This window comes from Vigna umbellata, chromosome 1 (genome assembly GCF_029865625.1).
Source record: "Vigna umbellata cultivar VRB3 chromosome 1, Vumbellata_1.0, whole genome shotgun sequence".
NCBI lineage: Eukaryota > Viridiplantae > Streptophyta > Magnoliopsida > Fabales > Fabaceae > Vigna > Vigna umbellata.
The window spans coordinates 97,557,006-97,581,827 of record NC_142165.1 but is presented as its reverse complement, the minus strand read 5'-3'; the positions used below and the strand labels follow the sequence as shown (position 1 = coordinate 97,581,827).

Sequence of the window (24,822 nt, the reverse complement as noted above, 5' to 3'; positions counted from 1 at the left end):
GTAGCAATTATATCATTGTTTACTAGAACTTCACACATGTAATAAACATTAATTAGTGATTATAGACCCAAAATGACAAATTGGGTGGGAGTAATTATTTTATTAGCTTATAATGTTAATTGTACAATATCTTTAGCTCTACAAGTCTTTTTATTTTATTTTTTTACAAGTTAATCTACGAGTTTCTTTATTTATCTTTTTACTTTTTCAAGCCCTTACTTATTTAGCTCTTTACGACTTTATTTACCACTATTTTTCTTTTTCTTTTTGTTCTTGCATTTACCCATTCTTACCTCCAATACAAAGTTAAAACAGAATTAATCTTCAAATAGACCCTTTCTAAAATTGCCCATTTTTCTTGCTGAAAAACAGTCTCTTAATTAGTTGAATTATTTAGTTGGCATCTAACATGAGTATATATTTTGTTACACCTACACCCAAACTTAAGTTTTGAACACATAAATTCATCAAAATTCTTGATACATTATAATTTCTTCTACATTTTAGAAAAACTAATTCTTTTATCTTCGTAATTTAATTTCATTTTTAATTATCCACTAGCTTTTTAAAAATAGGAATGCAATGTTGTTAAATAAATTGTACTATACCCTGGTGATCAATCGGCTAAGGAGAATCTGGAGCCAAAACAGGCAACTGACCAACTGCCAGTCAAAGATTAATCAGGAAAGGTAAATATCATTAATGACCAATTATACATTTAATGACCATATTGAATGCGAATATACACTATTTACGAGTGATTGACATGTTGTATTATCTAAAAATATATTGCACTAACGGTTAATCCATGGATTTGGCTGTCACAAGTCCTATAAATATACAGTTGGTATCCAGGTACAAGGATCTTGATCTATTATAATAAAATATAGATCTCTTTATCAAACATATCTAACCTGAGCGTCAGAGTGTCTTCTACAGGTCAACAACCCATCGGAGTGGATTGCGTTCTCAGAGATGATTGAACGATCAAAAAAGAACAGAATAAGGAAGAACAATCGATCCTCAGATCAATTCAACCGAAACATAAACAATATAGACAAGTTAGTGTCATAATTTGTTGGAACTTTAAAAAAGGCTTTAAAAGTGAATAAAAAACAAATATTATACTATAAAGAAAACTTTTTTTTAGTAAATACTAGAGGTAAGCTTAAGTAATATACAAATTTAAAAGTTGTAGCCAAAGGGGTGCCTCTAATATAAAGTTTGACTCTACAGGAATACGAAGAGGAATAACTTTACTCATTCAATATGTTTTGTTGTCATAACAAAGGTTAGCAATATGTTAAAATATATTGAATCTCATGTAATGATGCAAATTACTCCCCTTTTTTATTTAATAAACTTATTCATAAATTTCATTTAGATCAATTTAATTAATAACCAATACTTAAAACGTAATGGATTTTTTTTCTTATTTATTTATAACAAAAAAAAATGCAAAAAGAGATGCGGGTAACAAAGATACACTCCATTATTGAGTATCAACCTTTTTGTTGTCCGGGAATGTAAACATGAAAAGAGGATTCCTTTTGTGTTTAAAAAGGTTCACATGTCTCTTCATCGTCGGAACATGAACCTGAATAAATATGACATTCTTGTACTATTTGACTTTAATGTTTATGTTAGGATTTGCAACATTATTTATTTTTTTAAATGCGAAGGAAATTAATTTAGTACTCTAGTGTCTCATGAAATTTTGAGGGGGTCTATATACCATTGGAAACTGATAACTTTAATGAGCCAATAGAGTTGAATTGGTAGATACATTATGACTCACATTCCTGGATCTTAAATCTAATCATTCAGCATTATTAAAATGGATATTGTACCTAAAAAAGTGCAGGTATGTTAGATGGTCGGGTTAATGTTTAAAAAAAGAATAAAATGTTCTTAAATGTAAAAGAAATATATTTTTTAAATAATTATGATGGTTCAATGAGTTACAGTTATATAAAATATTTATATTTTTAACATGGGGCTTAACTAAATGTGTTACCAAAAAAATATAAAGAAAAACTTAAAATATTTTGGGTTAAGAAGCTTTTATAAAATAAATTAGGAGAATGTAAATTGATGCGGCAAATCTGATTCTGTCATGATCATATCTAATTCAAAAATATTAATGGCCACAGTATCTGCTGCACTAATTATTTTTATTGCACTTATATAGTTTTTTACAAATAATAGTATACATGTAGTCAGTAAGGTCCCAGATACAAATTACTTTGAGTATATCGAAAGAACATCACTGGTTCTTACGAATTGGTACCAACTATAACGAGAGAAACTAACCAATTAAGTGTAAGTGTTTGAAATTAATAAAAAGATAGAAATAATTCAAAACCAACTAGGTTTGACTATATATATTGATTTGAATTTTGTGTGCATGCTTCAAGTTGTTTTTTTTTTATGCAATTCCATTTGTGAAGGAGTATGTAACATTGTTATATTAAGAACTGTTTTGTTGAATTTTGTTAACGTTTATTGAGATTGGCAAGAACGTTGATAAACTTGGTCAGATATTGTTGAGTTAGATAAAAATATCGAATATTTAAGATAGTGTCACTTTTATCAAATATACCAAACTTTCAAATTTAACCATTGATCAACATTTTTCTGAATTGATTTTTTAAGAGACTTTTAATTACTTGTTAATAATTAAACTTACTCCAAACAATTTAATCAAAACCGTTATTCATATCATATTCTCATCTTAGTTTGTAAATTATGTAGGTATAACTTCATTAAAATAGATCATTACCTTTATAAACTTCATCATAGGATTTTGAATTTAAAAAATAGTAAACAAATTATCTTTTAAGATACATGCATATTACAATTTTCTATTACTAAATATTTGAATTTTTTCATTGATGTTAAAAATTTTTCCTTTATTTTATTAAGAATGAAACTACAACGATATTAGAACTTTTTTTAATCAATGTTCCACTAGTAATAATTTCGAGTTTACAATTCAAACGTAGTAATAAGCAGATCATCCACCTCTAAAACTAAAAACAATTTATATCTCAATAAAGTTCATTAGTCAACAAATATATATTCTAGTTAGGATTCCTACATTTTTCATACTAAAATGTTCTAACTGGGTTCCTCCGTTCATCCACCAAAGAGAAAAAATCTAATAGAAATTAAAAGAAGACAGAGTCAGGTAAAGATTATATGAACCAATAAACCCAAAAGTTCAGAAAACCTAAAGTTCATCATCCATCACTTTTATTCTATTCCATTTTTCAACTTTTCATACTTCATTTTAAGTTTTGTAGTATATAGTATAATGTTACTTTTTTCACACTCGTTAACTCTTCTAGTTATTACAAGCCTAAACCATATGCTTATTAAACCTTTCAATTTGGTTAAGTGAAGAGGGTTTGACTTTGATTTATGTGAGTTGAAATATAAAAAAATATCATAGAACAAGAAAAATTAGGTTCACATGACAAAGTGATAATAAAAGTTCCATGGATCAGAGTCAACTCATGGATTAGTTTGTGTGAGTAGGTCACAGGCTAAGATAGACATGGTTTGATCATATTCATGTCAAGTAAGTTAAGATTGATAGGGTTCACATTGTGTTGAGTTGAATTAAGTTCACATTAGACATAATCGAATTGAATCCGGTATATTTCGAGTTCAATTGAGTCTGGTACAACTCAAGCAGAATTGAGTCCAACCCACCTTAGGTTGAGGCAAGTCGAATTCGCATAAAGCCGAGTTGAGTCCAATCAAATCCAAGTCGTGATAAATTCATATTGGGGTTATGTTAGACCTACATCGAACTGAATTACTTAGTCTAATTTAAGTCGAGTTAGATCAAAGTCACCTTAAGCAATCAAGTTGGGTCACCATGGAATGAATTGTACCTAGTTTACCTTATTCAAAGTTGAGTCAAATCCACATTAAACTATGTAAATTTGGATTCATCTCTAAACAAGTGAATTTGTGCTCACCTTTATCAGAATTGTAACGCAGAAAGAATTTTATCCTAACTATCAATTATACTTTTTTTTACCTAGTTATAATAGTTTAATCCAAAATCATATTAAGATAAAGCATTATTTCCTTCTTTTCAATTTGTTTATTTAATTCTCATTTTAATATTTTGTATTTATTTATTCTCATTTGATTAAAAGGTATCGGGAGTTTTCTTCCAAATCCTTCTCAAAGTTAATAAATCCTTTAAATCTTAAGGAAAAATCTCTTTATCTTATCCATTCCTTTGGGCTTAATTATTAAATATTACATCATATTTGAATCATTCTCATTGTATACATCTTTATTTGGCCACAATGGATCTCATTCCTTTAGGTAAAATTTTAGCAAATAATCCTTTTCTTTTTGACAAATTATTCATAAAGGTTAAAACTTAGTGCTGTAAATTGTGTACTCTAGACTCAATCATAAGAAAAAATAAGTAAGTAATAGTAGTTTTACATTTATTAAGAATAATGGTCAAACTTCATTTGATATTCCTGTTTTTAAACAATAAAAGTATAATTATCTTCAGTTATATTCCTTTAAATTGATGTTTAAGTTTAAAGATAAAGTTTTTTTTAAAGTAACATTAAATAGAGTTCAGGGAATTGAAATTTACTTATTTATAAAGTCCAATCACTAGTGCAGAAATGGCCTTTAACGTCATCTCATAGACGTCCGTTCTCAACAGTCCCAACGTAAATAATTGACCGGTGGCATATCCGTAAATAAGTGAAATTACCGACGTCTGTTGTGGGGGGACGGACGTCTATATAATTATAGACGTCGGGGCCCCACCCACGGACGTCTAAGAGGCTAGACAATCACCTCTTCAACTCCCCTCTGTTAGCCCCTTAAACGTCTGTTGTGGAGGGGACGGACGTCTATACGTCCCCCCATATCGGACGTTTCGGGTGCTGACAGGGAGATTGAAGAGTTAATTGTCTTCAGCCCCTTAAACGTCCGTTGTGGAGGGGGACGGTCGTCTATATAATTGTAGACGTCCGTCCCCCCCACAACGGACGTTTAAGGGGCTGAAGACAATTAATTCTTCAACCACCCTGTCAGCACCCCATATCGGACGTTTCGGGTGCTGACAGGGGGGTTGAAGAATTAATTGTCTTCAGCCCCTTAAACGTCCGTTGTGGAGGGGGACGATCGTCTATATAATAGTAGACGTTCGTCCCCCCCACAACGGACGTTTAAGGGGCTGAAGACAATTAATTCTTCAACCACCCTATCAGCTCCCGAAACGTCCATTGTGGAGGGGGACGGACGTCTACAATTATATAGACGTCCGTCCCCCCATATCGGACATTTCGGGTGTTGACAGGGTGGTTGAAGAATTAATTGTCTTCAGCCCCTTAAACGTCCGTTGTGGAGGAGGACGGACGTCTACAATTATATAGACGTCCGTCCCCCCATATCGGACGTTTCGGGTGCTGACAGGGTGGTTGAAGAATTAATTGTCTTGAGCCCCCTAAACGTCCGTTGTGGAGGGGACGAACGTTTACAATTATATAGACGTCCGTCCCCCCATATCGGACGTTTCGGGTGCTGACAGGGTGGTTGAAGAATTAATTGTCTTCAGCCCCTTAAACGTCCGTTGTGGAGGGGGTCGGACGTCTATAATATTATAGACATCCGGCCCCCTCCACAACGGACGTTTAAGGGGCTGACAAAGGGGAGTTGAAGAGGTGATTGTCCAGCCTCTTAGACGTCCATCCCACCCCCACAACGGACGTCGAGAGTTTCACTTATTTAGATGACAACACCCTTTTCCTTTCTTCCTTACCGGTAGGGCAATCTTATGGTCTTCACCTCCCGCCCGGCCCGGAAATAGAACCCAGCCCCCTTTCTGATCCATTCATTTCTGCAAGCAGGGGGGATCTTCGATGCTGTCATTTCGAAATGTCCGCTTCAACCGCAGTTTCACCTCCCAACACGCAAAGTTGGCTTGACGAGCGCAGATGCGAGGAAGCGGGAGCAAGATAAGCGCTTTTGCTACTGAGAAAGCGAACGCGCGACGGTTCAAGACTTAGCCGAGCGTTAGCGAAGCTAGATTTACCGAGAGGCTTCGAGTTAGCGAAGCTAGATTTACCGAGAGGCTTCGAGTTAGCGAAGCGCTGTAGTAGCACCGACCGAAGCCCTATGTGCTAAAATGCTGAGCCAAGGACGCTCTGCCTTATCTATAGAAGCAGTCAACCGAGTGCACAAACGAACGTCTTGCAGTGCACAAACGAACGTCCAACCCCAGCCCTACCACAAAACAATTCAGGAGGTGGTCGTCGCGGGACGTCTGACGGGCACGTGGGACGTCTACGTGGACGTCCGAGGTATACACCGGACGTCTAGATAGGCGTCGGGCCTGACACATCGAACGTCTATATACACGTCCGATGTGGACCCCCGACGTCTGAATAACATCACCCACAAAGACGTCGGGGGAAAGTCGGACGTCAAAAGGCCAAAAAAACGGACGTGTAAAACCCTTTCTGCACTAGTGAATGAACAATATTTTTTCCATATTTAAGTCATTAAGGGAAGAAAAAGTCAATACAATGCTCTCTATATGTGCTAAAAAGTGTATAATATGAATCCATGCAACTTTTTATTTTTCAAAAAATCACTTACTAATAACTTCTAAAACCTAAATGTTATTTTATCTTTAAAAAATAACTTTCTAATGTGAAATAAAAGCTAATGAACTCTATTGTAGCACTCGAGTTAATATCCATGTATTTATTTCTTTTCTTCTTTCTTTCATATGTTTTTTTTTCGTAAAAGTTAACAGTGATATAATCATTTATTTTCCGTGTTTTTCGTGATTATATTATCTTTAAGATTTTGTTGAAAATCATGCATTTAGCGTCTAACTAGTTGCATGACATTTAATATTTTAATAAAATATAACAACAATACTAATGTGATCACTCTCATAACTTTCTTCATGTGGTGTAGGTATTTCAGCCTAAAAAAAGAAGGATAAACAATCTCCAACTTTAATAAGCAAAGAGGTTTAATCTCCAACTTTACACTAAAAGAAGTATCAATCTAAACCATAATGATAAACTTTTTATTTTATCCATTTTAGCAATTTATAATTCATAGTTTCTTGTGAAACAATATTCATTAGATTACAAAATCCATTGTAATCACAGACAATTTTATTGATAAAAAAGTTTGTTAATAACAAATTTTATCCACAAATTTTAAAATATTTATTATTGATGAAATTTTTTATCAAAAAAATAGTTCATTAGTAAAATTCATCAATAATTGAATGTTTTAATAAGTTGTTGTTAAATTTTAACTTAATAAATCTTGTTGGTTATTATTCTTAAAATATAATAATAAATTTACTAAAATTTTCTTATTTTTTTCATATCATTTTTCAGAACGTGAATAATCTATATAATAAACTTTATTATCCTTTTAAACTCGATTTATTAGTTTATAATTATATTTTAAACAAATCAATCCAATACTTAAAAAGAGAACTGTACAGTAGAGGAATAAGTTAGACACTAACCTTGGTTATATTGTTGCTGACAAAATGTTTTCATTTTATTTGATAGTACTTCTTTATAAATAAAATTAACTGTTACTATTTTTAAATTTAAAAATTTGAAATTACTTCAAGTGTTAGCGTATCTAGTAATAGTACTCTTTTAATGTGTAATTAGTAAAATAAATTATTTACTGTGATATCATAAATATATCACAAGGTTTAAGGTAGTCTGTTTGTGCCATTGCTCACTAGAGTTGTGGGCTTCTTAATATGAAGTCCATTTATAAATGGGCCTCTTACTTAATCCATAAAGGCAATGGATGTTTCATCCTACACCTCCAACACTTCGCATCTTTAACTTTTTCAAAAATTCACATTTCAACCTTAATAAATATTTTTTTAACTTTTTCTCTTTCTTATTAAAGTAATCTTGTACCTCCTTTAACTCTGCACTCTTAACAGAAAATTTTAAAATTTTGTTTCTTATTTATAATTTAATAACTATTTAATTTAATTTAAAAATTTAATATTATTTAACATATTTTCATATTTTAATAATTATTAAAATATAATTTGTATTATTATAATAGTTATATTAAAAAAATTAAAATTAAAGTAATAATAATAAAAATAAAAAACAAAAATAATAATAGTAATAATATGAAATCTAATTGAATATATATAAATATACTAAATTATATTAAAATATTAAATTAATGAAATAGGATTTTGAAATTTTTAGATTTCCTAATTTCTATTATTTTTATTTTAATTTTTTTAATATTACTATTATAATAACATAAATTATATTTTAATAGTTATTTAAATATAAAATATATTAAATAATATCAAAGTTTTAAATTGAATTAAATAGTTAATAAATTATAAATCAAAATCAAAATTTTTAAAAACTTTCGGAATTGGAAATCCAATAATATACCAATATCCGATGATTGATTCTTTTTTTAATTTTATTTTCTATTTAAAATTTAAAAATAATTTAATTTAATTTAATATTTTAATATAATTTAATATATTTATATATATTAAATCAGATTTTATATTATTATTTATGTTTATTATTTTTTATTTTTATTACTTCTATTTTAATTATTTTAATTTTAATTTGTTTAATATAATTATTATAATAATACAAATTATTTTTTAATAATTATTAAAATATGAAAAAATATTAAATAATATTAGATTTATAAATTGAATTAAATATTTATTAAATTAGAAATAAAAAACAAGTTTTAAAAATTTGTTAGAGGAGTGCAGAATTGAAAGAGTGTATAGTTATTTAATAAAAAAAGAGAAAATTTTTAAAAATACTTACTAAGATTAAAAAAAAAATTATTAATTTAGGTCTAAATGGAATAAATAGATAAACCACGTGTTTAACAATAGTTTTAGTTTAAAACTATACAGCCATTAGAATTAAGCAGACAAACACAGTCCGTTTGGGGGAAAAATTTAGTTTAAATTTTTAATTCACAAAGTAATAAGATTCAATTGTACAACATACGGATATCAGTTGAGAAGACACGAGAGAGGAGGACACATGTACAAACAAAAGAAGCTTCATTGTATCCTCCGTCCTGGTCCTCATCCCGGTTCACCTAAACCGCTTCACCTTCACACAACTTTTATTGCCTAACAGAAATATAACCATTTTTTTGCATGACTTATCTCTAGACACAATTTATTACAAAATTTAAATAATACAAACAAATTCAATTAAAAACTTTGTTATTTCAAAACTTTCATGAACACAAATAAATACTCTTTGATGAGTATTATTTAAATTCAAGTTTGACCGTGGAAGTGTTGTATTAATTAAATATGGATACTAGTAATATTTTATTTTTAAATTAAGTATATAAATAGTGCGAAAAGATACTCATTATTGTTTCTATATATTTTCTTTTAAATTATTGAATTATTAAAGTATTTTTAATGTATTAGGTACTATTTTAAAATTTATTTTTGTTTTTTTTCTTAGTTCTTTTATTTTTTTTATGAATTTTCTTTTGTTAAATAAAATATTTTTTTATGTTTTTTAATTATTTAATGTCTAGCAAATTCATTTAGATTCTAAAAATATTTCTTTCTCATTACAACTTTAATTATATGTTTTATGTTTCGTTGGGTGATTTTCTTCGTATTGATCAAAAACTGTAAACATAATTTTTACTAAATTAAATCATTTCTAGAACATTAGAGCTGTCAAAATAGGTCACAACCCGTGGGGTCAATCTGGTCCACTACGGGTTTGAGCCGGATTGGGTTTGAAAAAATTGTATTTTTTTTATGCGGGTTAGATTTCAACCCCACTCATTTAAACCCAGTTCATCCGTGGTGGGCCGGGTTGGCCCACCAACCCACCTGCCTAATTTTATTTTATTAAAATTTAATTTTAATTTTATAAAAAAATATTTATTATTTTGTTTTTGCTTGAAAAAATTATTTAAGTTTCTTATTTTCAAAATTAATTAAATATCCATGTTGGGAGTGAAATTTGAGAGTAAAATTTGTTTAGATTTAAAAGTTTGTAATTTTTTTATTTTAAAAAAATTGTAATTAAGTGAACTAGTGAGCTAATCCGTTTATCCACCAACCCGTGGTGGGTCGGGTTCGAATTTTTCTGATTCGCTAATAAATGAGTCGGGTTGGGTTGGCTCACTAAGTGACCAACCTGGGTGACCCATTTTGACAGTTATAATTAAACTTAATAATTTTTACTTTTTTATTATTTTTATTTGTTCTATAAGAATGTCTAGCTATTAATTTTCACAATTTAATGGTATAAATCCTTAATTTCTTAGATAATTTAAAAGAAAACATATATTCTCTCTCTTTTTATATCACAGTCAACATTATAAAAAATAATAAATATCATAATTATTATGAGATTGCGTGTGATTTTTAATTTTTATAAAAAAGTATTTATTAATGTCAAAGATATTAAGATAGAGTCTGGATACAAGTATCGTTTTATCCACTGTTCAATCCAATCATGACAAGATACAAATTTCATAATTAATAAATGAAAGAGAAGTAAATATAAACCTCTTAGAAAAGGACAGTGCTATTTGATATCAAAAAGTTTTTTACTCTTCGTTATTTTTCACTGCTTTATTTTAAATACAAAAATTCAGTTTTGTCAGAAAGAATTTTCAAATATAGTAAATGGTGCTCTGAAATAACTTTTATTTCCTGAACAGACATGATGAGTCCCTCCCGCGCAAAAATCAAGACATTGATTGTATGTTACCATCAACTTAGTTCGGAAAGGCTAATGTAAACCAAGTATTTCAAATATCAATTATCCTTCTTGATAATGTTACACCTAAAATCAACACAGATAAAACCCGCAAGTGAAGCATTCACCACGTGACACTTCACGACAGCGATTGATGATGACAACTTCATCGTGAAACCATTCTTATCTTTGAAGAGTACCTTTTCATGACTCATAAGAGCAAGAAGCTGGAGGGTAAGTCGAAGAAGCATAAAAAATATCTTTGACTATGGCTGCTCGCAGACTTTCCTGGTTACTCTCTCGGTCTCTCTCTTCTTCTTCCCATTCTTCCGGAGCTTCTTTGTTTCACTCATTAGGTGACCAACTCAGTTTCACCCTCATCTTTTTCTTATGTTAATACTTAATTGGTTTCCTAATCCTTTACCAATATGCCCATGACTTTCCCAGATTTCAAAGCATATCAAAATTCACTTTTGTTTCGGAAGAACAAATATATAATTATATAATTGAAGGACATGTATATGTAATTTAAAATGGTGTACGGAGTAGTTAATATCAATATCAAATATAGCGATTCAAAGCTAGAAGATTATAAAGCATAGTTCAATTCGTTTGACGAAACTTAGCGCATGAATTTTTTTGTTTCCCCCAGGAAGAAACTCCGGAGGGTGGAGAAACATCAATAGATTTAGCACGTCTGCAGCAGTTGAGGACCTAATCACTCCACAAGTTCCAATACGTTATACACAGCACCTGATAAATGGACGATTTGTGGATGCTGCATCAGGTGTGTCTAGCTTGGAAAAAATGTTGTAGTAGCATGCTCGAATTCTTGTTTGAACACCCCACAGATAAGATCACGTTTAGAATAAAGTTGGGAAAGTATTCTTGCAAATTTTAATGCACAAATGAAGAAAGAATAATTTGTTGCTCGGAGAGTAAAAAATACTTCTGAACTCTCCCAACTGAAATTTGAACACGTACTACTAACGTGTTTAAGAATGAGTATTGGGAGTGGAAGTGAAAAGAATTTTGCTTATCCCACTTGCAAAATCATGTGATGGACCTTATCTTCGATTTCTCGTGGTTTCAGGGAAAACATTTCCAGCTTATGACCCGCGAACGGGAGAAGTGATTGCTAATGTTGCTGAAGGGGATGCTGAAGACATCAACCGTGCAGTATCAGCAGCTCGCAAGGCCTTTGATGAAGGGCCTTGGCCTAAAATGAGTGCATATGTAGGTATTTCCTGTGTATCCTCTTTTCTTGTTCAACCTTCAATTAATGTTTGATAATGATTTATGGATTACTCCTTCAGGAAAGAAGTCGAATATTGCTTCGCTTTGCTGATTTGGTTGAGAAACACAACGATGAGCTAGCTGCTCTGGAGACATGGAACAATGGAAAGCCTTATGAACAGGCTGCCAAGTCAGAAGTTCCATTGTTTGTGCGTTTATTTCACTATTATGCTGGTAATAACTGTAACAAGAGTTAGGCGTTTATTATGCTAGTCCATCTTCTTTTTTTTTAAGAAATTTCTTGTTGATTCCCTCATCCTAACAAGTATTATTGTTCAGGTTGGGCGGATAAAATTCACGGGTTGACCGTCCCAGCTGATGGAGATTATCATGTTCAGACATTGCACGAACCGGTTGGTGTAGCAGGACAAATTATACCTTGGAACTTTCCTTTAATTATGTTTGCTTGGAAAGTTGGACCAGCTCTAGCATGTGGTAATACCATTGTCCTGAAGACCGCTGAGCAAACACCACTAACAGCTCTCTTTGTTGCAAAACTATTTCATGAGGTCAGCTCCTAACTAGAGCTGTGTTTTCCTGACTCTGAAGCATGGACACAGTCAAATATCTAGTCATGAAGACATAAACTGAACACTTGTTAGTTGAGCTTGTCATTGCTTATTCCCCTTTAACATTGCTCTAGCGGCACTTCATTGTACTTTTACCTGCCAACAAAATTGGAAAATTAATGATGCAAAGATCACGTTCTCTTAGTTGGGGAAACCACCCCTTCACCTTCATGGTCGGAACTTCATCCATGAACTACCCTTTTCTAATTAATAAATTCTACCTGGTTGTATATAGCCGATGAACTTAAAAATCTACTGGTAACCACAGTTTGTTTTGTCAACGTGTACTTAATATATGAAGTTTGTACAATGTTCATTTATGTCACAATCAGAACAAGTTTTCATGGATGTTTTTCTCTATAATTTGTCATGAGGTATTCATTATCTTAATAGATTTTGGAGTCATGTTACAGAAGCTATAAAGAAATACAGAATGTTTTGATATGATATGTCAATGGTCAATGAAGTACTATATTCTCTTTCGTTCTGATGGCCATTTCTGTTACATTTCTGCTTCTCGACATAATCTGTATTATGTAATTTTCACCCTTTTGGACAGGCTGGTCTTCCGGAAGGTGTTCTGAATGTAGTTTCTGGGTATGGTCCAACTGCTGGTGCAGCTCTTGCAAGTCATATGGACGTGGACAAGGTATTTTGGGAAAGAACCAAGCATCTTAGACTCTCTTATTGCTCTGTAAAGAATGAACCTGTCTTGGTGTTAAACATGCTTTTGTTCTAGTTGTAATCTTGAAATTCTAGATTGCTAAACGTGTTAAGGTTACAGTCTGTCATGGTGTATTATATTTGAGTACAGTCTGGTCTGAATCCCATGGAAATCTATTTCATAAGGTTAAACTTAAATTACGCTTTGCTTTGAACCTACTCTTTACATAGTGGTACGCAAACCATTTTTATCAACATATAAAGTTCAAAGATATTATAATTTTGCAGCTAGCATTTACTGGATCGACAGATACTGGAAAAGTTGTACTTGAATTGGCTGCAAGAAGCAATCTTAAGCCAGTGACATTGGAGCTTGGAGGGAAATCACCTTTCATAGTGTTCGACGATGCTGATGTTGACAAGGCTGTTGAACTTGCACACTTTGCTCTGTTCTTTAATCAGGTTTATTCAGTCAGACTCCATTGCTTCCTTGAACCTAAAATGCAAGTGTCAAGAAGAAAGCTTATGCCTAATGTTGGATTCTTTATAGGGGCAATGTTGTTGTGCTGGGTCTCGTACTTTTGTACATGAGCGTGTCTATGATGAGTTCTTGGAGAAATCAAAGAAACGAGCTTTGAGACGTGTTGTTGGAGATCCATTCAAGAAAGGTGTTGAACAAGGTCCTCAGGTAATTTTCTTTCGAAGTGACAAATGTCTTCTTGTATTTTCTTTCTTTCTTTTACCTTTTTTCCTCCTTGCAATCATGAGTGCATCCAAAAAGTTGACGTTTTATAGAACAGTACATAATTGATCATACTCTGTGGTGTAACTAAACACTATTTCACGGTTCATGCAAAATTCCCAGATTGATGGAGAACAATTTGAGAAAGTCCTTGGGTACATAAAGTCTGGGATTGAAAGCAATGCTACCCTTGAATGTGGGGGGGATAGATTGGGCTCGAAAGGATTCTTTATCCAGCCAACTGTCTTCTCAAATGTGCAGGTATTGATTATTTGTTACAAGTAATCTGCATAAATGGAGTAAGACAAGATTCTATACTGAAGCTTTTTCTAACACGTGCTAATAATTAGGATGACATGTTGATAGCACAAGACGAAATCTTTGGCCCAGTTCAGTCCATCTTGAAATTCAAGTGAGTGAAATTTGATTGTCCACTTTCTCATACTAAAACTTATTAATCAAATAAACTCCGCAACTATGTGGTGATACATCATCCTGGTATTGGTGGATTCTTCCAAATGTATTAATTTCATCATCGTTCATTTTGTGAAATCCTAATGCAATACTACAAAAACCAAACATTGATTTTAATGTGGCATCTGGGTATTTTTTTTAATAAAATTTGACATACACTAGGGACACTGATGAAGTAATTGAACGGGCAAATAGAACACGTTATGGTCTAGCGGCAGGCGTGTTTACTAAGAACGTGGACACGGCCAACAAATTGATGCGGGCACTAAGAGCTGGAACTGTGTGGATCAATTGCTTTGATGTTTTTGATGCTGCGATTCCTTTTGGTGGGTACAAGATGAGTGGTATTGGCAGGGAGAAAGGAATCTATAGTCTTCACAACTACCTCCAGGTGAAAGCTGTTGTCACACCGTTGAAGAATCCTGCTTGGATATAGATACTCTGTTTCTTCTGTTCCTTCCAGAATAAACTCTCTCACTGTATAAATACTTTGTTTCTTCTCAATAAATGATATAATGTCTTTTATGTTGCAACCATTGATGCCGATAAAGAAACAAAAAAAAAAAAAAAATCCAACAACTGATATCGAAACCTTAGATCCGAAGGGAGGGAGGGTTCCTACAACCAAGAAACTTTCTTGAAGAAGTTATATAGTTATCTAAAAAGCATTTTTAATTTTTAATTAAGTTTGAATTTTGTTTTAATAAAATCTTATTCATTAACGTAGTGTTACAACTAATAATACAGATAATAAAGTAAATTTTTAATCCCATTAATTTTTAATTAGGTTTGTATATTTTTAATTGAATTAATCACTTATCAATAAAGGTGAACGAGTGGGTAATTCAAACAAAAACAATTATCCACAATTTACGACTTTATTTAACAATCTTAATAATTTTACTCTACCACAATTATATATAAGATGTAAATAAGATGTTACAATTTTACAACTTTTAAATCTTGATTTTGAAACAAGGATTATAGTTTCAATAAAATCTATATCGGAAGAAACAAATTAAAGACATTATGAGTTTTCATTGTTTATGGAACTTCATTCAAGGTGGTTACGAGATTGTTAGAGTAATATAGCTCTGAACAGGGAGAACAAAAAAAAGAAACATTACAAGGCTTTGTTTATTCATGTTTGATATTTGAAAAAAGCTTCCTCTAGTTTCCACATTTTTTAATATAATTTTGTTTTATTTCAAAACGGTATTTAATAGCTCCTTTTTAATTACATTCAACGAAGATTTTAGTATAAATGTAAGAGGCCAGATATTTCCGTATTTTACTTCTTTGGGACATCTTTTAATCTGAAATGGGAAGGAAAACAGTCCAAGAAAATTTTAAAGTATAAAAAATAACCTTGATATAATTACAGATAAAATATATTTTGTTTCTCTATAAAATTTCTAAAATATTGAATTCGTTCTCATAAAATTTAATTATATTGAAAAGTTTATGTTAATAATGACGGCAAACATATTTTTAATTAAAAGTGTTTTCAGTTAAATTTAATTTGAGTAAATAGATATTATTGTATTAGAACCGTGATGTAGATGAATATTTATGTATAGTTAAACTAAAGAATATATTAACAAAATTACTTTTAAATTTAAAGATACGAATAATTTTTTGAATATTTAATATCTTAATATTTTTAAGGAAAATGATACTTGAACAACCATTTTTTACAACATTTAGACACACGCACACGTGTCAAAATCTGAGTGGTCCAGTTGGAAAAATTAAATGAAAATGGACCACTCAGATTTTGACACGTGTGCACGTGTCTAAATGTTGTCAAAAATATTGTTCAAGTGTCATTTTCCTATTTTTAATGTACAACATTTTGTTTTGATCCCAATAAATATCTGGCACTTCTTCCATCACTTCAATTAGTCCAATTGTTTGCGTTTGTGGTTGAAGAAGCTACCTTCCTACCTTCTTCCTGCTTTGAAGTTTGACTTCCACCAAAAACAAAATCAAACCAATCAATGAGGTTCCCCAATAATCAATATCCACCTTACAACATCTCAATCACAATTATTCATTTCGAAGGCTGATGATGATGCACCTTAACAGCTCTCCGCGTTGCCCATTCAATATTTTTAAAATTTTCTTTTCATATATTTTTCCCTTTAATTGAATTTTCATCAAATTAAAAATCTAATAATTATCTATTCAAATGTAATTATACTATCTTAAACTTTATATTCTTTATTAACTTCATCAATACTTATGAAAAATCTTACTAGTTGTTATTTTTTTTAACATACATATTTCTAATGGTTTTTTCGAAGAAAAATTTATTGGAAATATATAATACTAATAAGACTTAAACTTAATTTATATAAAAAAAATATATTTTTAACTCAATATTTTAAGACAATTAATGATATACAATTTTATCATTTTTATATAATATTGAACTTAGAATCATACTTAAACTTTTAATATATTTAATTCTTTTTAAGGATAACTAATACACTAATTGGAGTGCGTGAGTAATTCATACCAAGATTTCAAAAAATTACATTGTTAGTATTTAAATTCATTTTAATAATATTATGATAATTTCATATTTAAGTTTTTTAAAAAAAATAGAACTTCATTTTATTATTCATCATTTTCAGTCTCTTATCGTACCAATTAAAGTTGTTAAATGGGTCTATCCGTTCTGAGTGTAACACACCAAAAAGAAAAAGAAAATACATGACCTGAACTATTAGATGGTGTTAGGTGAGAGACAACGAAGGGGAATTAAATCAAAATGGCCATGAGACAATCCTAAAACAAACAAGATAGTGTTTTTGTTTTAAAATTTTACGTAAGTTGTTAATGCGCTCTAATTTTGATTTATTTTTTTTTAAACATTAGGCACCCACATAGTACCTGAACTCTAACAATCGTGATCAGTTCATACATTAATTTAAAAGTTTGGCTAAGTGTCTAAGTGTGAAATGGTAGTAGTTGTTTCTTCTAAATTATTATCCAATTTCGTGTCGTCGTGGCAACTCAAGAATCCAAGGCTGCAGTTACGTGTTATTATAATTATTATTAACGCGTAGATTATGCCTAATATATGAAAGCGACACAGTGCTTAGTGATTTCCTAAAAAAAAAAATCCTAAGTGATTTTCCAATTTCCAAGCATGAATGCAATAGCATGACAGCTCTCCCAGTGGACCGCTACAACAAATGCTTTGAAAGGACAAACATGGATTTACAAATAAACTACATACGTTGCCCAATTTCCATTTTGTCTAGCAACCTCCATCACATTTAGTTATTACCTTTCAAATCATACCGAATCACAATGTTTTTATTTGGTTTTCAGAAGATGAATAGAGAAAAAGAAAATTAAATTTTATTAATTTTAGTTGAAAGCGTTGTCATTTTCTCCACGATGACTTTTAACTTTCTCTCTTTATTTTAATTCAGATTTGCGATGCTAACACTTTTTCTTTCTCATATGTACTTGGATCTTTTTATTATTATTTTTTCGTTTAATAATTGTAATAACGCGTTGTGTTAGGCATAGCGTGATTGGTCCACGTGCAGCCTGGATCGTTTTTTCACATATCGTAATTGGATTAGCGATTGAAGAAGCACTGCATGAATGTGTGACCAGAAATAATGTGTGGGAAAACAGAGGATTTGACATGGACAATCATATATGGATATGTGAAGCTATGCACGTAATAAGGACCCATTTGCATTAATTCATGTTTCATCATGCCGTACTGTTGAAGAAACACCATGTTCATGTTCGGCGAAGAAGATAGACAAAATTTGGTCTTTATAAAGATTTTGATTTCATCTTTAGGCATTTTCATTATAAGAATTTTAAGTATAATTTAATTTTATAAACTAATTTATAAAATGAGATTTACACTTATTTATATATTATAAATTTATTTTATTATTAGTTAATATGAATTTTTAATACATTTTCTCACGCTGAAGCATATACATGTCGAACCTAAGATTAAACATTAATGAATAATTTAATATTAAGGGATATAATAGGTTAAACAAATAACAAATCTTACTAGAATGATTCAAACTCATCACTCTAATATTATGTTAAGAAATTAACTTTAAACATAATTTAATCTTACGAAATCCACTTATAAGATGAAGTTTGCACTTATTTTGTAAATCACTAGTAGAGAAAAGCTTTTTAAAACTACTTAAAAAATGATATTTAAACCGGCTTTCGAACAGGTATAGAAGCAGAGATATATAAAATATTAAACCTTTTTAAATCAGTTCGAGAATCTATTTAAAAAGTTCATTTGCTTGGAAAGTCAATTTAAAATGTTTACTTGGAAAACAAAATTTTATATGTATGACCCTAACTTTTTAAATAAGTTGGGACCTTAACCGGTTTAAAAAGTCAACTTTCTATACCTACTTTACCAATCAGTTTAAAAATATTCACTTTCTATACCTGTTAGTGAATGAATCAATATAGAAAATCATGGATTTTTTAAAAAATGACAAATTTGTATTTGCTCCTTACCACATACAAACTTGCATACTATATAGTCCATAACAATAAGCTAATGTATAATAATCCAAACTAATAGATTAGTTAGATGATTTTATGAGGTTAGGATTGTATTATCTTTTATATATGTATTACAACAATAATTATTGTATATATATATATATATATATATATATATATATATATATATATATATATACAATAATTATTGTTGTAATACATATATAAAAGATAATACAATCCTAACCTCATAAAATCATCTAACTAATCAATTATAAACACCTAAAAGGAACGAAGCTCATTACTCACAAACTTCCTTTAGGATCTCTTGCTCTAATAGAGACGCTTAATGAAAAACCTATTAGTGAAAAGTTTGAGTCAACTTATAGTGATAAATAGATGTAAGTTATAAATTTTACATGTTACCAAATCTCACGAGTTAACAATGCTTGTGGATATGATTTTAAATACAATGCTTGTGGATATTCCCCCTTGTGCTCTAACCTGTTATACATATTTAAAGACTTAAGTAAATTTAGTATACATTAAAAGAAAAAAGTGCATAGTTAAAACAACTAAAGATAAAGACCTACTTTACAATTGTTTTTTATAATCTAATTAACCAAAGGATAAAATTTTTAGGGACTTGCTCCACTGTCTCAACCTCCTAAGTTGGTATAGGGACTTGAGCAATAACAACTTGTAGTTTGTATCAATAGTGGAAAAAGCCTCTTGAGGGGAAACATCACAACTCTCCTTTGTACTTATAAAAATAGGAGAAGGTTGTTAAGGAGATTCCTAGGTTGGCCTAAAGTAGAGACTAACTCTGCTTGCATGTCTACTAACAATTGTGCCCACATATCGAGTACTCCTTCTTCAACTATTCCTACATATCACAATACTCTTTAATGTCACTCATCTCCTCCCTTATCTCCTGTCTCATTTATTCTCTGATAGACATGAGGACTTCTTAAGTGACATGGGCTTTACGATGATGAGTTGATAGAGGATCAGAGAATTAATGGATGTCAACAAATTTTTCAACACCACAAACACGTCCAAGATGTTCTGGACGATCAATGACAATCACCAATATGTCCTCAAAATGATGGTATGCACTTTACTCCACCAACTCATCTTATAATTTAGATATTTGAAATTAAGATTATAAGATATGTTAATAATATGTTAGCATTAAGGTACTTACAATGCGTCTAAATATGTTCGTTGCTTTCTTAGATGTGTACTCCCCTAATGGTCTTTGGCGAGCTCTCTTCCATGTATGATAGAGGAGGATGAGCCATCATACTCATATCTAAGTCATCACTAGAATATAGAGATTGTTTAGTATATTTATTTTCAATTTTAAAAAATAAAATTTTAAGCTTTTTATACTTATTAAGCTCCACTCAATTTAAAAAATTATTGTTGATTATTACAAATTTGTCACTAAGTTTTTTTCTATACCTATTATATATAAAATAAGTATGAAATTGTCACCATACCTCTTATTATATCCAGTAGATTTGAACTAGTATAAAAAACTAAATATAAAAATGGTTTTTCACAAATGAATTGAACTTATCAACTTTCAAACACACTTTTCAACACTTCTTGGATGAGGTTAAAAATTAAATTCCTTAGAGTTCCTTCATCTTATCATCTCCTCATTGAGAGATTGTATATACTAAAAAAAAAGGATCTCAGTATGAGACATGTTTACTCTTTGGTGGATGTTGATATGTAAAGGTCAATTTCATCTAACACGATTCTCATATTACCCAGTCAAAACATTCAAATGTCAAAGTGTAAGTATTTGTTCTACGTCTGTGCGCTATGATTGATACCTATAGTCCTTTATAATGCACGAAACATATATCATTCCTTAGTAAAAGTTTCACTTTCTTAAGAATATATAGTAATACTTTTACATTTTAGATTTTTCAATTTTTTTTAATATTTTTGTGTTACCATTAGCTCTAATTCATGTACTCATGTAATTAACGATCAAATGAAAATTATTTTAAATTTAAAATAATTAAATTATTGGTAAGCGTATAATATAATTATGTAATTTATCTGATGTTATAGAATAAATAAATTTTTTACATATAATTTAATTTTAATATACTTATGAACAATATATTTTATTATTGTTCTTAAATTTTAATTTGAACGAGTTACTTTTCGACATTGTATTCTTAAAATATTATAACCTATAGACTTTAAAAGTAGTATGCCAAAATTAAATTACAAGCATTTAAGCAAATATTTTAAAAAATATCCGAATTAGTTGATAATAAGTTGTTTGAATTGTTAAAAACTTGAAGTTTTTGCAACAGAGAAAACAATTATCATTTAAACTAAAATGATATTCTCTTTCATAAAAAAAATATATGTATTTTATAAATGAAAAAAAGAAGACTATTATTATTCAGCGTAAAATAAAAATGAAGTTATTTGAAATTAAAGAATTGAACTGGTCAGCAAAAGAAACGATTTTGATTATTCTAGTCAGCAGCTTTAGATTTCTCCGGAGTACACGTCGGCGCATGGTTTATCCACCTGTCGGTCAGGTAAGGGCGGTTAGTGGGACCCACCACCCATCACTTCAAACTCACTACCAAATCTAAATACACTTACCCATTTGTTACTTTACCTTCACATTTCCAAGTTAAAAAAAAAAAATCAGTAATCTTACACTTCCACGTGTCCCAATTCCAATTAATAAAACGAATCTTCGTTCTTCCCTCCCAGTCCCAGACAAGTCTCACAATCCCTTCTTTGTTAGATACAACCACGTGTCCAGAAGATTCTCCATTCAGCACAACACAATCTCCTCCTCTTATAATAACTGCTTGCGCCAACTACCTACACCTGTGCCCATTCATTTCCAAATCCACATATCACAAACTTCCTTCTCTTCTCTTCTTTCATTCCTTCCAACCATCCAATGACTCCAAGGGATCGCCGCATCTTATCATTCCCGGCGGTTCACCCTTGCGGCGACATATCTCCGCCCACACTTCTCGCCTCTCTAATCACTCTCTCCCAGTCCGTATGCAACTTTCAACCCGAATTGTTCCCTACTCAACGTCGCAACGCACGAGAAACGATACGCCAAATCGGTATACTCTTAGTTCTCCTTCAAGAAATTCGAGACCGCGGTTTATCAATCCCTCACTCCACCATCCTCTGCCTCGCAGAACTCCACTTCGCCTTGCAAAAAATCAACTTCTTGATGCAAGATTGCACACTCCAAGGCGCGCGCCTTTTAATGCTTTCCAAATCGCAACACGTCGCATCCCAGTTCCGCTGCCTCATTCTCGCCGTCGCCACCTCCCTCGACGTTTTGCCTCTTCAAGAGTTCGACGTGTGCGCTGAAGTCAGGGAATTGGCGGAGTTAGTAACGAGGCAAGCGCGGAAAGCCAAGTTCGAAGTGGACCCCAGCGACGCGCGAGCGTGCAAAACTCTCCACAATGTTCTTCGGCTGTTCGCGAGGGGAACGGAACCTGACCTCAGCTCCATGCAGGGAATCATCGACTACCTCCAAATTAGAACATGGATGGATTGCAATAAAGAGATTATTTTCCTAGAAGAAGAAATCAGCTTAGAGTGTCGCGATCGAGACGAGCGAGAGGTTCCGTTGCTCAGTAGCTTGGTAGGGTTCTTAAGTTACTGCAGAGGTGTCATTTTCGAAACTACGGAAGACATTAATCAATCTGAAGGAAGATGCAGTACCGAGATGACTCCGTTAACGTTAACATTATTAACGTCCGTTAATCCAGAAGATTTCCGCTGCCCGATTTCCCTCGAGTTGATGACGGATCCGGTGACGGTGTCAACGGGTCAAACCTACGACCGAGCCTCCATTCAGAAATGGCTCAAAGCTGGGAACACCACGTGTCCCAAAACAGGGGAGAAGCTAACCAACACAGAGTTGGTTCCGAACACAACTCTCAAGAGGCTCATCCAACAGTTCTGCTCCGACAACGGCATTTCACTCAACCGCCCATCTAACCGTAACCGCAACATCGTCGCAGGTAGTCCGGCGGCGGCGCACGCCGTGCAATTCTTGGCGTGGTTCCTGACGCGGAGGCTGGCGTTCGGAACGCATGAACAGCAGCAGAAGGCCGCTTACGAGATTCGCGTGCTTGCTAGAACCAGCATTTTCAATAGGTCTTGTTTGATTGAAGTGGGAGCAGTGCCTCCTCTACTAGAACTTTTAGCATCTGCGTCTAACGATAAACCCACTCAAGAGAACGCAATCTCCGCTCTATTGAAGCTCTCTAAACATCCGAATGGACCTAAAAATATCATAACCAGTGGGGGCCTAAACGTAATTCTCTCCGTGCTGAAGAACGGAGTTAGCCTCGAAATTCGTCAAGTAGCTGCTGCCATCATGTTTTATCTCTCTTCGGTGAAAGAGTACCGGAAAATAATAGGTGAGAACCCCGAGGTGATTCCGGCTTTAGTGGAGTTAGTTAAAGAAGGAACAACCTGCGGGAGAAAGAACGCCGTGGTTGCCATTTTCGGGTTGCTTTTGCTTCCTAGGAATCACCAAAGGGTGGTCGCGGCTGGAGCAGTTCCTGCGCTGCTTGACATTTTGGCTTCTTCAGATAAGGAGGAGCTTGTGACTGAAGCATTGGCGGTTCTTGCAGCGCTGGCTGAGAATGCTGACGGGGCGCGTGCGATATTGGAAGGTTCGGCGTTGGGGTTAATTACGGGAATGCTGCGATCTGTGACGTCAAACGTGGGGAAAGAGCACTCTGCTTCGATTTTGTTGTCGCTTTGCGTGAATATTGGGGCGGAGGTGGTGGCTGTTCTGGCGAAGGACCCTTCGGTGATGCCATCGCTTTATTCGCTTGTGACGGGTGGGAGTAGTCAGGGCGCAAAGAAAGCGCGGTTCCTGATTAAAGTTATACAGGACTTCCACGAGACTAGAACTTCTGGACTCAAGGGTTCCTCTCCTCCGCAGGAACGATCGCTTCACGTTTGGTGATCATCATTCTGATTCACGAGTTGCAAACTTCAATGGAACCAACCCCTTCTCCCTCTGTGAATACGCGTAAGCCTTTTTTCTGTAAATACTAAATACTGTAACATGTTACATTGGTTTTTGTCAGATTTTACATTTGTGAAATTAGCTCCATGCTCTTTTTTATGGCCCGTGAGCTAATTTCAATAAGCGAGCTTTTTGCTTAGCTCATATGAAAACTCGAATTTTTTTGTATATCTCTGGTTACGAATTGAAGTGTTGTGAAATTAGATGAGGAAGTTTTATCTCTGGATTTCTTCATTAAATTCTTTCTGTTTCTCCGACTCTGGTCTCTCTGTGGAGACATTCAAAGCTGTGAATCATTCACCAATCATAGAACGAGCGCATAGAGGTTCGAATGAATGAAAAGGGCAAATCAATTTGATATTTCAGTATCTACCTTTGCTAAAACGCACTTATAAAAACAACACATTTCTTTTATACAACATAAATATAAAATATTTTACAATCTTCCTCAATTAAGTATTGATGCATTATTTCAAAATGCAAGATATTTGGATATAATTGGACCACAAGGTTTCATGGTGAAGAAGAAGGAAAGAATGTTGAGAAAGAATTCTCCACTGTTGAACAACTACTAAACTCATTTACCATTGAATAAATATCTTTTTAGAATTAAATATGTATTTAGTTTTTGAATTTAAACGAGAAATTGAAATTGTTTCTTTTAAAAATTTGAACCAATTTCATTTCTTTACAATATTAATGTAT

At 32.2% G+C, this 24,822-nt stretch overlaps 1 protein-coding gene and 1 pseudogene across 1 annotated transcript; both read left to right on the top strand.

Annotated features, from left to right (window-relative positions):
* Positions 1 to 10,986: 10,986 nt before the first annotated feature.
* LOC124839476 (aldehyde dehydrogenase family 2 member B4, mitochondrial-like) lies at positions 10,987 to 15,067 on the top strand. The gene is made up of 11 exons (XM_047315296.2): positions 10,987 to 11,146; positions 11,443 to 11,577; positions 11,884 to 12,026; positions 12,107 to 12,260; positions 12,366 to 12,595; positions 13,215 to 13,304; positions 13,607 to 13,780; positions 13,869 to 14,006; positions 14,184 to 14,321; positions 14,411 to 14,472; positions 14,697 to 15,067. Exons 1-11 carry the CDS (start codon positions 11,059 to 11,061, stop codon positions 14,968 to 14,970), a joined length of 1,626 nt encoding a protein of 541 aa, XP_047171252.2. The 5' UTR covers positions 10,987 to 11,058; the 3' UTR covers positions 14,971 to 15,067.
* Positions 15,068 to 21,894: 6,827 nt separating this feature from the next.
* Positions 21,895 to 24,337, top strand: LOC124839477 (U-box domain-containing protein 19 pseudogene; annotated as a pseudogene).
* Positions 24,338 to 24,822: the final 485 nt, after the last annotated feature.